Source organism: Rhincodon typus, chromosome 11 (genome assembly GCF_021869965.1).
Source record: "Rhincodon typus isolate 14 chromosome 11, sRhiTyp1.1, whole genome shotgun sequence".
NCBI classification, from domain to species: Eukaryota; Metazoa; Chordata; class Chondrichthyes; order Orectolobiformes; family Rhincodontidae; genus Rhincodon; species Rhincodon typus.
In genome coordinates this window covers 50,423,520-50,439,928 of record NC_063342.1, presented here as the reverse complement: position 1 = coordinate 50,439,928, position 16,409 = coordinate 50,423,520, and the positions used below count along the sequence as shown (strand labels likewise).

At 39.2% G+C, this 16,409-nt stretch overlaps 1 protein-coding gene across 1 annotated transcript in view; it reads right to left on the bottom strand.

Annotated features, from left to right (window-relative positions):
• pola1 (polymerase (DNA directed), alpha 1) overlaps positions 1 to 16,409 on the bottom strand; it is a 260,671-nt gene that overhangs the window by 130,419 nt on the left and 113,843 nt on the right. Inside the window, exons 28-31 of the mRNA XM_020532950.2 lie at positions 11,059 to 11,151; positions 8,826 to 9,031; positions 7,797 to 7,929; positions 6 to 137 (exon numbers count right to left, since the gene is read on the bottom strand). Coding sequence (XP_020388539.2) covers positions 6 to 137; positions 7,797 to 7,929; positions 8,826 to 9,031; positions 11,059 to 11,151 — 564 coding nt within the window. The remainder of the gene's footprint in view (positions 1 to 5; positions 138 to 7,796; positions 7,930 to 8,825; positions 9,032 to 11,058; positions 11,152 to 16,409) is intronic.

The window sequence follows — 16,409 nt, the reverse complement described above, 5'->3', positions numbered from 1 at the left end:
CTTACTTGACAAATGATATAAGAGACAGTGTCCCCAGCTTTCACTTTCCGTCCACTTTGGGAATTTATCCACAAGGCAACATGGACGTGAGGCAGGCTTTTTTTATCTGGGTAATCTTGAGGATCCTTTGTCAAAGCCTGCAGCAATAAAACAAACACAAGTAAAATCAGAACTTTAATTTATTCCACCAATAATGTACAAACAAAAGGGGAAGAGACACACCCACAGAAGCCCAAATTCCCAGTTTATAAACACACTATTTGTCTTTTGCTACCAATTCTCTCTTCTAATATTACGTTAATATCTTATACTTGTTTGTCACTGCCTGCTTACCACAATACTTGCATAAACAATGTTGAGTTAGACAACCAGTTCGACACTACTGAAAACAGAGTAATCCAGTCATACAGCATGGAACCAAACCCTTCGGTCCAACTAGTCCATGCTCCCAAAAGACACTAGGCCCATACCCCTCCAAATCTTTCCTGTTCATGTACTGATCCAAATGTCTTTTAAATGTTGTAACTGCACCTGCATCCATCACTTCCTCTGGTAGTTCATTCCACACATGAAACACCATTAAAAAGGTGCCTTCATGTCCTTTTTAAAACTTTCTCCTCTCACCTTAAAAATATACCTCCGGTTTTGAACTCCCCGAACCAAGGGAAAAGAACCTTGCTACTCACTTTATCTATGCCCCTTGTGATTTCATAAACCTCCAATAAGGTCATCCCTCAACCTCCTACACTGCAGTGAAAAAAATACCAGCCTATTTTTATAACTCATATACTCCCTTCCCAGCAACATCCTGGTAAATCTTTTCTGAACTCTCTCCAACTTAATAATTTTCTTCCTATAGCAGGACAACCAGAACTGCACACAGTACTCTAGAAATGGCCTCACAAATGTCCTGTATAACCTCAACATGACATCCCAACTCCTATGCTGAAAGATCTGAACAATGAAGACAAGTGTGCTAAACACCTTCTTAGCCACCTCTGTCTCCATGTGAATCAAACTTCAAAGAATTATGTATCTGAAGCTTTAGGTCTCTGTACTACAACACTACTCAGGGTCCTACCATTAATTGCACAAGTCCTGCCCTTGTTTGTTTTACCAAAATGCAATACCTCAATTATCCAAATTAAATTCCATCTACCACTCCTCAGCCCATTGACCCAATTGATCTTTGTAATCTTAGATAACCTTTAGGTAGCCTTCTTCACTGTCTACTATACCACCAATTTTGATTCTCCACATTCACATCAATGTTTAACTATGCCATTGGCATACAAGCCTTAATTAAATTGAACGTAGCCAAATGGTGACAGGACTATGCTATCCAACTTCTTGCTGATACCAAGTCATTTAAAAAGTAAGCTTAGAAAGTGCACACAAAGGACTACTTGGGGACTATTTAGAAATGAGTTTTACATTCTGTACATATAATAGATTACAGTTGATGGGAAGCAAAGTGTTCCGAGTTGACAACTTCATTACTAAAAGAAACCGTACGCCACTGACCAGAGTTCAATTTGCTTTTAGCCAACACAATGCAAAAAAATGCATATCTACTGATCGCCCGACAATTTCCACTGACGACTTCTCTTCCTACCACTTCAACGCAGGAGACCGCACTGATCTACCCATTATCCCCCTTCTATACATTAATGTTTATGCTATTGTTTAATGACTACTGAACACACTCTTATACACCTTTCATTGCTAGTTTAAATCCTTAAATATATATCTCTGCAATTTCCTCTAGTCATACCACAAGTCACCCAAACATGCATGCAATCTCTCTGCTCCTTTGATCCTGACCTTGTGCATTCACTATTATTTCAACAAGCTGTTGGCTATGCCTTTAATCTATACAAATATAATGGTAGACGTCATCTCCAATATAAAAATTTTTTGCAATGTACTTGCTGCCAAGTCACTTTGTCTAAATATGAAAGCTGCAGGTCAAAACGATGATGAGAAATAATATTGATGTTGTTTGGTTGAGGGTGAAATTAAATAAAATCATTCCCTGGAATGAAAAAGTAAAAGGGTCAGCATGTAAGTATCAATATAAATACTCACTACAAAACTTACTTTGCAGTTTTATCTCCAAAATAAACATCACCTGCATAAATAACCAGAATGCTTAAGTTCTAATTTTAATCTTTCTTCTAATGTCTGCATTGTCTATTGCTATATTTTTTTAAAGTTCAGGCTGTATTACATTCTACTGAAAGTCCCTGAAGAGCAACATCTGTGTGAAGTCACTGTCAGTAAGCTGTAAAACACTAGCTTCAGTTGATTTTATACCAAAATCACAGCTGAAGCTATTTTATTAAAAACAAGCTGTATTTAACCTCCCTGCAGACACTATACAAGTGTTGCCCATCTCCCAATGAACTCTCCCCATCAGCTCAATAACTTAAACCACAGCCTGTTAATCATAGATTGCTGCTGTGGACTCGTGCATCTGCAGACTTTCAACAAAATACAGGTTAAAAGTGCTTTATTGGTTAAACAAAACTGCAAATTGTATCCATCAGCCATTAGGAGCCATAATCACAACTACATGCTGGCCTGGGAATACCATAATTTATTCATATACACATAAGAAAACCGAAAATATGCAGTAAGTAAACTGACCACATTCTGTTTATTTGCACTATTTTACTACCTCACATTTTAAAAAGACAATAGATTTTAACCAAATTCCACTTGACTTTGGATTTCTCCTTGATAAATCAATCTGCTGACATGAGACTCACTTCCGGATTGCCCACAAAGGATTACAACTTAAAAATTTCCCAACAGCAGTTTAAAGTCTTGGCATTTGTTTCTGCCAGGCTGTGGGAAGCTTGCAGTGATGAGCTTCATATATTTGTGGAAATGTGAACCGATTTAATAATGAGTTTGTAGCTTAAGAGCCTGGAGCGGCGTATCAGTATTCATAAACAGCTGTGACTCCCATCAATCTCACCAAATCATTTTGTCCCTCTTAGAAAAATCAATAAGGCTCATTCTTGGTGAAGCACTTCTGTGTGCTTTGCATTTTCTTTTCATAATAGTGAACCAACCACTTTGTCAATAACTGACATCACCACTGAAATTTGCACTGTGCAGTCAGAAATTACAAGTTTTGTTTCACATTTTACGCTGAAGAACTTCTGTTATTCCAAGACCAAATTTTAAATAAATACTTATTTCAGTTTGCAAAATGTTTTGGGGTCAAAACATGCTCTGTGCTATATCCAACGACTGTACACTTTTCCTGAGTCAAATAAAGTTATTCATCTGCACTCCAGGACTGAAGGTATGTTTTTCAATTTAGCAAAGACCAAAGTGTGTGATATCTCGATCTGAGAGTTGCTATTTAGTGATGATGTCACACTGATATTCCATACTGAAGTTCACTTGTAGCAGGGTGCAGGTCTGTTCTCCCAGGCCTGCAAAGAGTGTGGACTAACAATCAGCATCAGGGAGGCCAAAGTTAGGGGCCAGAAAGCAGAGACTCTACTGCGCACCAAATCAATATTAACAACTTCATTCAAATGGTCGTTGAAAGCTTCACATTATCTTAGCTCAACAGGTACCAGCAGACTAACCTTTGATGCCAAATTCAGTACTAGGATTTCTAAGGGTGCAGATGTAACGTCAAAATTGAGAAATTACATGAGGGCCAACAACAACTAGCTGAAAATACAAGGCCTAGTGTGTACCCGGTTTTTGTTCTCAGCACCCTCCTTTACAGTAGCAAAGCATGGCCAATTCATGTAAACAAAGTAAAGCAGCTGAACAGCTTCCAACTTCACAGCCTCAGGTGAAAACTGGACATCCCCTGGAGGACAACAAAGTGCTGAATTGATGCAAATACATCAGCCTGCAGGAATTCTCAATATGTTCATCCTTTGACTAAGGAGGCAGTGCTGGGAAAGCTAATGGGGCTAAAGGTAGACAAGTCTCCTGGCTCTGATGAAATGCATCCCAGGGTACTAAAAAAGGTGATGGGGAAAATAGCAAATGCACTAGTAATTATTTACCAAAATTCACTGGACTCTGGGGTGGTTCCCACTGATTGGAAAACAGCCAATGTGACGCCACTGTTTAAAAAAGGAAGTTGACAAAAAGCAGGTAACTACAGGCCACTTAGCTTAACTTCGGTAGTGGGGAAAATGCTTGAGTCTATCATTAAGGAAGAAATAGCAAGACATCTGGATATAAATTGTCCCATTGGGAACACCCAGCATGGGTTCATGAAGGGTAGGTCATGTTTAACTAATTTGGTGGAATTCTTTGAGGACATTACTTGCACGGTGGACAATGGGGAACCTGTGGATGTGGTGTATCTGGATTTCCAGAAGGCATTTGACAAGGTGCCACACCAAAGGCTGCTACATAAGATAAAGTTGCACGGTATTACATGTAATGTATTGGCATGGATAGAGGATTGGTTGACCAGTAGAAAGCAAAGAGTAGGGGTAAATGGGTGTTTTTCTGGTTGGCGGTCAGTGGCTAGTGGTGTGCCTCAGGGATCAGTGTTGGGACCACAATTGTTTACAATTTACATAGATGATTTGGTGTTGGGGACTAAGTGTGGTGTGTCAAAATTTGCAGATGACACTAAGGTGAGTGGTAGAGCAAAGTGTGCAGAAGATGCTGAAAGTCTGCAGAGGGATATAGATAGTCTAAGTGAGTGGGCAAAGGTCTGGCAGATGGAGTACAATGTTGATAAGTGTGAGGTCATCCATTTTGGTAGGAATAACAGCAAAATGGACAATGTTTTAAATTATAAAAAATTGCAGCACACTGCTGTGCAGAGGGACTTGGGTGTCCTTGTGCATGAATCGCTAAAAGTAGGATTGCAGGTGCAGCAGGTAATTAAAAAGGCAAATGGAATTTTGTCTGTCATTGCTAGAGGGATGGAGTTTAAAAACAGGGAGGCTATGCTGCAGCTGTATAGGGTCCTGGTGAGGCCACATCTGGCGTACTGTGTGCAGTTTCGGTCTCCTTACTTGAGAAGAAATATACGAGCACTGGAGGGGGTGCAAAGGAGATTCACTCGGTTGATTCCAGAGTTGAGAGGGTTGGATTATGAGGAGAGACTGAGTAGACTGGGATTATACTCATTGGAATTCAGAAGAATGAGGGGAGATCTTATAGAAACATATAAGATTATGAAGGGAATAGATAAAGTGGAGGCAGGGAGGTTGTTTCCGCTAGCAGGTGAAACTAGGACTAGAGGGCATCGCCTCAAAATAAAGGGAAACAGATGTAGGACTGAGGTCAGGAGGAACTTCTTCACCCAAAGGGTTGTGAATCTGTGAAATTCCCTGCCCAGTGAAGCGGTTGAAGCTACCTCACTGAATGTTTTTAAGGCAAGGCTAGATAAATTTTTGAACAGTAAAGGAATTAAGGGTTATGGTGAGCAGGCAGGTAAGTGGAGCTGAGTCTCAAAAAGATCAGCCGTGATCTTATTGAATGGCAGGGCAGGCTCAAGGGGCCAGACGGCCTACTTCTGCTCCTAGTTCTTAAGTTCTTATGTTCAGTCAGCATTAACTCGATGTTGGATCACGGCAGCTGAGTGGTCATGGCTGCATTCCTAAAGCCATGCTCTGTGGGGAGCCTGCTGTCCCCTTTTTGTGTGATAAAAGGATGCCTGCAACTGAGACTCCAAGGTGACCGGGATCAGTCGAAGCAAGGGAAGTCTCAGCTGTTGACTAGATTGCACGGAGACAAAAAAAAAAAAAATCGGTCAGGAAGGATGTGGAAAATGCAGGGGATTAAAGGTATCATCATATGGCAGAAAAGAAAGCTCACCAAATGGAAAACAAAAACCTCAAGCAATCTCGCGTCAACACTACTATCTGTACCAGCTCCTGAAAGGACTGCCCTTTATGGATTAGCCTCAACAACTACAATACGATGTTCAATCACATAGATGCTGAGCACTGTAATGCTTTGGTGATACAGACTTGATGGGCTGAAGAATCTCTTCTATACTGTGTGATTTTATGACACAATCCTTGGTCTTCTGAGATGAACGTATACTATCATCACAGGCACTTACTTCCCTGTTTTCAAAATGATTAGGATTCAAACTATGCTTTAGAATTATATCAGTAAGATTTGTCTTCAGTTATATTTCTTTGTAGCTTTTGCAATGTTGAATGTTTTGCATTGACACCTGAAACTGGTTTACAATGGTCACCTGGATTGTGAAAAATTAAACATCCATAAAACATCTGATTTTGAAACAACTGTCCGATGGGTTAATTTAAATCTGAGACCAAACAATGTTGTTTTAGTGGAGGTACCTATAAGTCATTGCATGTTTTGAAGTAACAGGAATCCAGAGTACTCGGTCCTAAACAATATTTACGCATTGGAGTTTCCTGGGAATCTTGAAAGGCTACATCTTTTTAATGTTTGAAGCAGGCAGACCACCCATAACTCCATGCTCATACGATTTCAAAACGTTAGCTGTGTGCAGAATGTGCATCAGCTAGTGCACACAGGGCTCCATTCTTGCCCAGAATATCAGATGTGGCACCTATTTCATTATAATTTTCTCCACTGCAAAAAACGTTGACCACCACTGAAAATTGGTCATACTGGAATACTTCATATTCCACTCTAGCTGCTTTATTAATCATTCAATGGCAATATGATATTGACATATCCTGCAAACATATGCCAATCACCATGTGATCCATCCTGTAAGGCAAAAGGTTTTTAATATTGAGGTTCTTCAATGACCTATAGTTAAGTCTCATTGAAGCCCAGGTTGATTTGGAGCAGCATACAATGCCCAGACAGGGAGAACATGCATAATTTACTGAAATTTGCAAATGAATATAAGCAGGGAGAATAACATAATACTTAATGTCAAATGTAACAGAAACCATATGCAGTGAGAAAAGGAAGGAAAATCAAAACTGAAAACGAAGAGAGGAGGCAGAAGGATCTGCAGATAAGTGAGGATTAAAGGGGGCTGCACATTTAGGAATTTCGGAAAGGAATGGGAGAGAAGAAATGGTAGTTTGCAAGGACCAACTTGAAACTTACAGTTCCCAAAGAGCCACAAGATAAAGCAGTATCAGAAGTCCATTTCATGGGCTCCATCTCTGGAACTGAATTCCAAGATTGCTTTCTGTGTTACATTCTACTTTTGGTAGCTATTCTTTCTCTAATGTAAACATACTAAACATAAATAACAAAAGAATAGGGACACTGCGTATTTCATTTCCATGTCAGAGCACTGCTAGCATATCCATGCATTACAAAATTTCTTCAACCACTGTAACGAGAACCCAAGGGTGTGAATAAAACAAACACGGCTACTTTCATTTGAGGTTGCTTTTGATTTTCAACGTTACACCCAAGTAGACATTCGATTGCCATACAAAACCAATGGACAAGTACAAACATTGTACAATAACTGTTTTACAGAGCTACATATGAATTTCAGAAAATTTTTTGAGTGCAACAGGATTGTATGACACTCAAAGCTCAGAAGAAATATTTGCTAAGCTTTGCAGTTCTGGATTCCTCATCATCAGAAACATGTTTTGACTGCAGCAGAAGCAGCATTACATCTGTAATAAGAATAATAGAAACTCAAAACATAGTTGTGTAGTATCACCTAACTTTAGTGTAACATGATCCTTCAGACAAACTAGAAATTAAGCAATATAATTGCATGGTGGGATTCTAATAACCCAACTATCCAGGAAATTGCATAATATTTTTCTTAAAAAAATTACTAAAACACAGGAGAACTCAAGGTACAGTACCTTGTTAATTTCAAACTGACTTATGGGTACACTACCATTCACAACACTCTCCTGGATCTCAGTTAGTTTATTTTGGATATTTTCCACTATTGTGTCCCGGGGTTGATCCGACAGAATCTGACTGATAACATAACTACAAACAAAAAGAAATAAACATTCGGTTAACACAGGCATTTTTAAACATATTTATAAAGAAGCCAAATATTTTGGAATAAAGCTTACTTTTCAAAAAGATGACGAATAATCTCGTACCTTGGAGCACCAAAAAAGTCCTCAGCCCGTCCCTCCACAACCCCACAATGAATTACCCTTAGCGGATATTGAACGGAGAAAAAAAAAGTCTCATTTTTATAACCTCTTGCACAATCTCAAGATGTCCAAAAACACTTTCCAGCCAATTTCTCAGGCTAGTAATCCAGAAACCCAGAGTAACGTTCTAGGAACACAGGTTTAAATCCCACAATGGCATATGGTGAAATCTGAATTCAATAAAAAGTTTGGAATAAAAGGTTGGTCTAATAGTGATCACTGTTATTAAAAAAAATGCCAGGGAAGATAATCTACCAAACTTACTGGGTGGACCTACCTGCAACACCAAACCTAGAGAAAGTGGTTGACTCATAAGTGCCCTCTGGGCAATTTGGAGTGAGCATTAAATGCTAGTTTAGCCAGTAATGTTGATGTCCAATGAATTTAAAAAACAGATACAAAATTATATGCCCTTGTCTGGTGAGTCTAGAACTAGGGAGTGTAGACTCAGAACAAGAGGCAAGCCATTTAGGACTGAGATGAAAAGGAATTGGGGTAGTGAATCTTTAGAATACTCTCCCAGAGGACTATGAAAACATGGTCAATAGATTTTGGAGACTAATGACATTAAGGGATGTGGAAATAGAGCAGGAATGAGTCATAGAGGTGGACAAACAGCCACGATCCAACTGAATGGTTTACTCCTTCTCATGCATTCCTAAATAATAGGAGACATGTATATAAAAATCACAGAAAAAGGTTTTTATTTAAACCAATTACTTTCCAATTTCCTTTGCTAGGCCACACCAGTCACGCCGAACAATATCCAGCCCTTTTAGTTCCTGTTTGGTGACATAGCGTCCATCTGCAGTTGGTTCTACCACAAGGGCAGCATATTTCTTCTTCTTCAGCAACAGTAATGATTTAAACACCCCATCAATGTCCAGCTCAAGGAGCTTGTACTGTTTGTTTACTTCACTCTTGACCTGTAGAAACACGAACAGATGGGTAAGTTTCCACATCATCTCGTGAGGTCTGCTTCTCTAAAATGCAGAACTAGAGAATGAGAATAGTACAAGAATAATTTAGTTTCTCAATGGCGATTTTCACGTCAATGAAAATATCACGCACAAAGGAACGATCACCACCTCGAAACCACAACAGACTGTGTCAGCACTTTAAACCCAATTTAAGCATGTCTAAAAACTGTAGTGCCCCAGATGAGATGAAAATTCTCCACTCTTTCACAAGCAGCTAATGACACCTGAAACATAGCGCAGATTGCCCTTCCTCTTGGATAAAAGCAGTTTTCTAATTAATTTGGACAAATGGTTTTAATGTCCACAAATTAAATGAGAAATAAATGAATATTTATTGTTATAATATTGCAACTTCGCCCCCTACTGTTGCAACTGCTGGTGAGATCCTGTTCCAAGAGTATTAGCAGCCATTTAGCACCTCATCCGTTCATCAGATGTGAGCCTGTGAATCTGAATAATGAAAGTTATGCGGCCAATTTGTCTCTAAAAGGTACCATTAGCTGGAATAAACTTCATTGTTGTCAAATATCTAGAAATCCAAACAGTCTATCCACAATAATTGAAATTATATGCAAGGCCTGATCGTTCAGGGGCCTGAAATATACTTCATTCTCTTAAATTGATTGAGATAAACTGCACAGCAAAAGCTGAGGCAGAAACCTGGGTGTAATGTATTTTGAAGAATAGCCAGGCTTTTTCTGTTGTACATTTGGATGCCATTTAAATACACTTTTTCTGCTGGTGTTCAATCCTTTCACATTTGCCAAAGTCATTGTATGGGGGGGCTTGAGGCAGTACTCACACAGATAAAGTCCCACCACACTGATTCAGAATTTAATCGCTATTTGCAAACTCAGTTAAAAGATGTGGATTTTCCAACTCAGGTGATTTCAGGCACCATTTAGACAGGCATAGAAGATTTCATCTACCCAAGATGGGATGGAAACAAATTCCTTAGGAATAAAGCTGGCAAGTCAGATAAATATCAAAAACAACTTGCATTTATATAATGCCTTTAATATTCTAAAACATTCCAAGGCACTTCACAGGAGTTTTATACTTCAGACAAATTCCAAACAACTACAATTCAGGTTCTGCAAAGTTTATAGACATGAGATAACTACACTTTCTCACAGGCGCACTGAAAGAAATTCCAATTAAATTGAAATGATCTATCTAGTTCAAGAGGATCAAAATTTTGAGTTTGTAATTCCATCTCTCGACAAATTTGATCAAAATATCATAAATACTTGAATGGCTAATTCCCAGAAACTTGATTTGAAAGATAAAAAAATGCTGTTTTCAGTATTTTATGTAGTTCAGATTATCCACATTATTAGTAATTTCTCCTTTCATCTTTATTATCTGATGGACAGTGAATAATGAAATTCTAGATCTCTTGCAGAACAGCATTGCTCTTGCAAAGTGACGTTAAACAGACAAGATTGACATTTCCATTATAATCAATTTATGCTCTGACCCAGTTACAGTAACAGCGAAGACAATGAAAGAAAGGTTCTACCAAAGCAGAATATAGTCATAAAGTATGCAGCTAGGGCTCAGCCTACATTCCTAATAAATGAGCAAACTGCTTTTACAATAGAGCAAGAGAAGCATCTGTAGCAATGTGTCTGTGTCGAATCAGCTGAACAGTAAATTCCTTCTGGATAGAAAGGATTATAATAACTAAAATAAACACAAGTTACTTGGTTGCAACCAGGTGTTTTGATGATGATTGTCACAGTTAAAGTTGAATCGAACTATCAGCATATTTCACCAAGGTAAATGTGATTAAATTTATATGCAAAATTCAAGTGAAAGCTAAGCAAATGATACCTAAGGTGTTCAAATCTTTACTAAGCTAAAAATAAATCTATTTATAGAACACTATACAGTACAATTGTTTTCAATGGCATTGACAGCTTGTTTATGGACCCTATTAATGACATCAACTCTTTAATCTGTTACATCACCTTGTTTCCAAGTTTAAAGACCTCCTCCAGATTTGTACTGTTGGTATTAATCATGATAGAATCAGTGTCTCCGTAAATAACTTCCAGGTTCATCTAAAACAAAATAAAATGCCAACTGTAAGAATCAAGGAAATTAATTTTGCACAGACGCTATTGGCAGGCTAGTTAAAATTTGATCATTCTGGGTACATTGAGATTTGTAAGCCACAAATAGAGATCCAGTTAACTGTCTTGCAGATGAGATAAGATACAATTCCGTCTGTCAGTTAGCAAATCGAAATTGCATCTCTCAACAACACCACTAAAAATGGTTTAAGTTAATCTTTTCATGACTGCTTGTGGGGCACTGCTGTATGAAAATTAACTGCCATATTTTTCTACACAACATCATTGGCCATTCTGAAAAACAATGTATTGGTAGTAAATCAGTTTGGGATGTCAACAAAACAACTTGTACTTACGTGGCATCTTTATCATAGTAAAACATCCCAAAGCATCACACAGAAGTTTTGTCAAAGAAATCTGACATAGAGCCACAAAGATGGTATTTTAGTAATTTATGACACAGAAAGCAGTGAGTCAGCCTGTTTAGTCCATGCCAGCTCTCCACAGAGCATTCTAGTCAGCTCTATTCTCCTGCTTAATACCCACAGCTAAAAGCTAACACCTAATCTCTTTCCGAAATTGACTATTCTTTGCACTGCCATACTTGGGGGAAGCAAGTTTCAGGTTATTTCCACTTGCTCTGCAAAAAAGCTACTCCTCCTACATTTTTATCTAAAACATTTTATATCAACTAAGGTTTATATGATCCTCTAATGGGAACAGTTTTTCCTTTACTACCTTATGCAAGCCTGTCATAATCTTGTACAACTCCATCGAATTTGTTTTGAATCTCCTTCATTCCAAGGAGAACAAGCTCAGCTTGCCAATCCAGCCTTGAAACTAAAATTCCCCATGCCTGCAAATATCTGGCAAATTTCCTCTACGTCCTCCTCAGGACTTCTGCATTTGTTTTAAAGGATAGTGACCAGAACTAGACACAATGCTTTATATCATAGAATCCATAGAATCATAGAATCCCTACAGTGTGGAAACAGGCCCTTCAGCCCAACAAGTCCACACCGACCCTCAGAGCATCCACCCAGACCCATCCCCCTATAACCCACCTAATCTACATATCCCTGAACACTACGGGCAATTTAGCATGGCGAATCCACCTAATCTGCACATCTTTGGACTGTGGGAGGAAACCGGAGCATCCGGAGGAAATCCACGTAGACACGGGGAGAATGTGCAAACTCCACACAGACAGTTGCCCGAGGCTGGAACTGAACCTGGGTCCCTGGCACTGTGAGGCAGCAGTGCTAACCACTGAGTCACTGTGCTTTACTGCAGGCCTAATTAGAGATTTATAAGGGTTCAGCATTATGTACCTGCTTCTGTACTCAGTGCGTCTATTTATTAAAACTGTAATGACCACAGTTGAATTGGCTCCCCTCTATTCTTTTTTTAAACTCTCAATCAGTTGTTGCAAACATTTTATTTCTTTTTAGCACACAATATCGTGCTTTAATTAAAATATAGCTCACTTGGTCAAATGAAGGAGACAATATAAGGTTTTCTTGAATGAAACAAAGAACAAACCTTGATATTCTAAGAGCAACATAAAACACAAACATATGCATAAGAAAGAGAGAATGAGAGAATTCAAGCCTTTGCTCTCCCTCTCTGCTCCTCTGTCAAGCAAGCACTGAAAAATGATTCATTTTTGTATTTTTGAGCTGGATAGTTAAGGGCAACTCTTCATATCCAATATGTTCAACTTATTAGATTAGTGCAAACTGAAACAGCAGATGAAAGTTTCTTGAGTCTGGGATCAGTCGACTTAGATAAAATGGTAGTTTCAGTTCAGATGGGTTTGTTTCCTGAACGTGCCTCAATCTGTGGTCAGGTGATCACTGCAGCCATTTTATATTCATGGTCCCTCTTTGTTAAAACTGTTTCAGTTCATGAAGGTCTCCAGTACTAAAACCAGATGATGGAAGTTTAAAACTGATAGTATTTTATCAAAGGCCCAAGGTTTCATATGAAAACAACAAATGCTGGAGATCACAGCAGGTCAGACAGCATCCATTGAGAGACAGCAAGCTAACGTTTCACATCTAGATGACTCTTCATCAGAGCACAGGGCCCAAGGTCTCATATGCTTTTCTAATTATACTCTCAACAAGTCCTCTGACTTTCTAAAATTGATGCACATACAGCACAGGATTCCTTTGTTCCTACATGTTCTTTTGAAGCATATCTTGATATGTTTTACCTGCTCATGTTGCAGGCAACTCACTGTATAGCACACCTCCAAATTTTGGTACCTCTGGCAACTTTGGAATTTCGACTCTGTATTTCAAGATCCAAGCCCTTCACTTATAGGAAAAAGATCAGTTTTCTGAACATTGCAGGTCCTTGCACTGACCCTTAAGGTAGTCACAGTCTACCATTCAAAAACTAATCTCTGCTTTTGTCCTTTGGCCAATTTTTAATTCCAATTAGACAGCGCCCCTCCTCTTCCATAAAACTCAGTTTTGATAACAAGCTTTTATGTAGTACTTTGTCAAAAGCTTCTTAAAATCCACTTGGATAACCTCTATTGTATTTCCTTCATCAAGTATCTCTGATAATTCATCAAAAAATTCAAGAAGATTAATCAAGTCTGATTTGACTTTTACAAATCTGTACTATCGCTAATTAACTCAAACCTGCCAAAGTGTGTGCTGATTATTACCCATGATTATTGTTTCTAAAACCTTAAACATCAACAATGTTAAACTGACAGGCTTATAGACATTACAACAGTTCTGACATGCTTCTTGAATAAAGGTGTCACATTTGCTACTCTACACCTGGATAAACTGGATACTGCAAATGCTAGGGGCCCTGACAACATACTGGCAATAGTACTGAAAATCTGTGCTCCAAAACTTACTGAGCTCCTTGTCAAGCATATCCCCGACCATAGCTACCATACAGACATATCCCCGACAATGTGGTATGTCCTGTGTACAAAAAGCATGACAAATGCAAGCTGGCCAATTAACACCCTTCAATCTAATCTCAATCAACAGAAAGTGATGGCAGGGGTCACCAACAGTGCTATCAAGTAGCTTAACCTGCCTCTGGAGCTTAGTTTGGGTTCAACCAAGGACGCTCTGCTCCTGACCTCATTGTTGTTTTGGTTCAAACATGGACCAAAAGAGCTGAATTCCAGAGCGGAGGCTACATGAGCGGCCTTTTACATCAAACTGCATTTGACCAAGTGTGGCATCAAGGGGCTCTAGCAAAACTGGAATCAATGGGCATTGAGGGAAAGCTTGCACTAATACCTGACTCATAGGAGGAATGAAGGTAGATGATTGTGGTTGACAGAAGTAAGTCATCTCAGTCTCAGAACATCCCTGCAGGAGTTCCTCACAGTGGTGTCCTAAGCCCAACCATCTTCAGCTGCTTTGTAATGACCTTCTCTCCATCACACGGTCAAAAGTGGGATGTTCACCGATGATAGTACAATGATCAGCACCATTTGCAATCCCTCAGATACTGAAGTATTCCATGGCCAAATGCTGCAAGACGTGGAGAATATCCAGGCTTACTTGGTAAGTTTGGCAAGTAACATTCATGGCACACAAGTGCTGGGCAATGATCATCTCCAATAAGAGAGAATCTAACTATCGCCCCATGACATTCAAGGGCATTACCATCACTGAATTCCTCACTATTGATATTCTGGGAGTTACTATTGGACAGAAATTGAACTGGACTGGCCATAAAAGTACTGTGGTTTCAAAAGCAGATCAGATGATAGGTGTCCTGCAGCAAGGAACTCACCTCCTGAACTTCCAAAGACTGTCCACCATCGACATGACACAGGTAAGGAGTGTGGAAAGTCGACATCTTGTCCTTTGGCTATTATTATCTTGATGCTTATAAGATAATTAGGCATAGGAGCAGAAGTTGGCCATTTGGCCCCAAGAGTCTGCTCTGCCATTCAAAGAAATCATGGCTGATCTGATAATTTCCAATTCCACTTTCTTGTCTTTTTTCTATAACTCTTGATTCCCTTACTCCATAAAACTTCTTATTCACGTCAATATATCTCAGAGCTTAACACTTCTACTGGCCTTCCTCTAGGGTCCACCTCTGTGAAACTGCTCTTGCATAGTTCAATTCCATCCCCTCTCAACATAGCCTGTACATCCCTAGCAATGGTTTCTCTTCCCAGCATGAACGGTCTCTTCCAAAGTTTCTCAAAGATTCATCTGGTGTTGCTCATTCATATTATGTGTGCTGTCCCTTTATTATATCATTTAGGTGGAGTCCCAGCCTGTTTAGCTTTTTCTCATGAAACAATTCCTCCATGCCAGAGATCATACTAGTGAACCTGCTATGAATCGCCTCCAATGAAATAATATCTCACCTTAAATAAGGGGATCAAAACTGCTCACAATAGTCCAGGCATGATCTCACTAGCACCTTGTACAGTTGCAGTGAGACTTCCCTACTCCTATACTCCAATCCCATTGAAATAAGGGACACCATTCCATTAGCCTTCCTGATTCCCAACTGCATGTGTGTTAGTTTACGGTGTTTTGTACACAAGTACCCCTAAATCCCTTAGTGTTGCAGCTTTCTATAGTTTTTCTCCATTTAAATAACACCATTCTTTTGTTTCCCTCCCAAAATGAACATCTTCACATTTTCCCAAATTATATTCTATTTGCCAACTTTTTGCCCATTTATTTAAGTTATCAATATCTTTCTTGGGTAGAATTACGCAGATTGTGATCGTAACTCCGTTAGATTCAAGACTGTCCTTTTCCATAACAATGATGTCAAATACTACAGGGCAAAGGTTTAGGTGAGAGGGGAAATGTTGAGGAGATGTGTGAGGAAAGTTTTTTTTAACACAGAGGACGGAAGGTGCTTGGAACATGTTGCCAGGCGAGGTGGCAGAAGGAAGTACGATAGCAATGTTTAAGGGGCATTTAGACAGACGGATGAACAGGCAGGGAATAGAGGGATAAGGACTATGAATCCCGAGTGTCTATACATTCAGAATGGCATCATGGTCAGCACAGATATGGGAGGCCAAAGAACCTGTCCCTGAGCTGTAAGTATAGGGAGCTTCAACCTACACCTGATATCAGTCTCTACTTGACAGGCACAATGATCTGCACGGACAGCATTGCTAATGCAATATAAGTATCCACAGAACTCAATTTGTATCCCACAGGATCACTGCAAGCAGGCACAGAGAAATCGTTTTGATCTTCCCAATTCCTTAAATTTTAGAA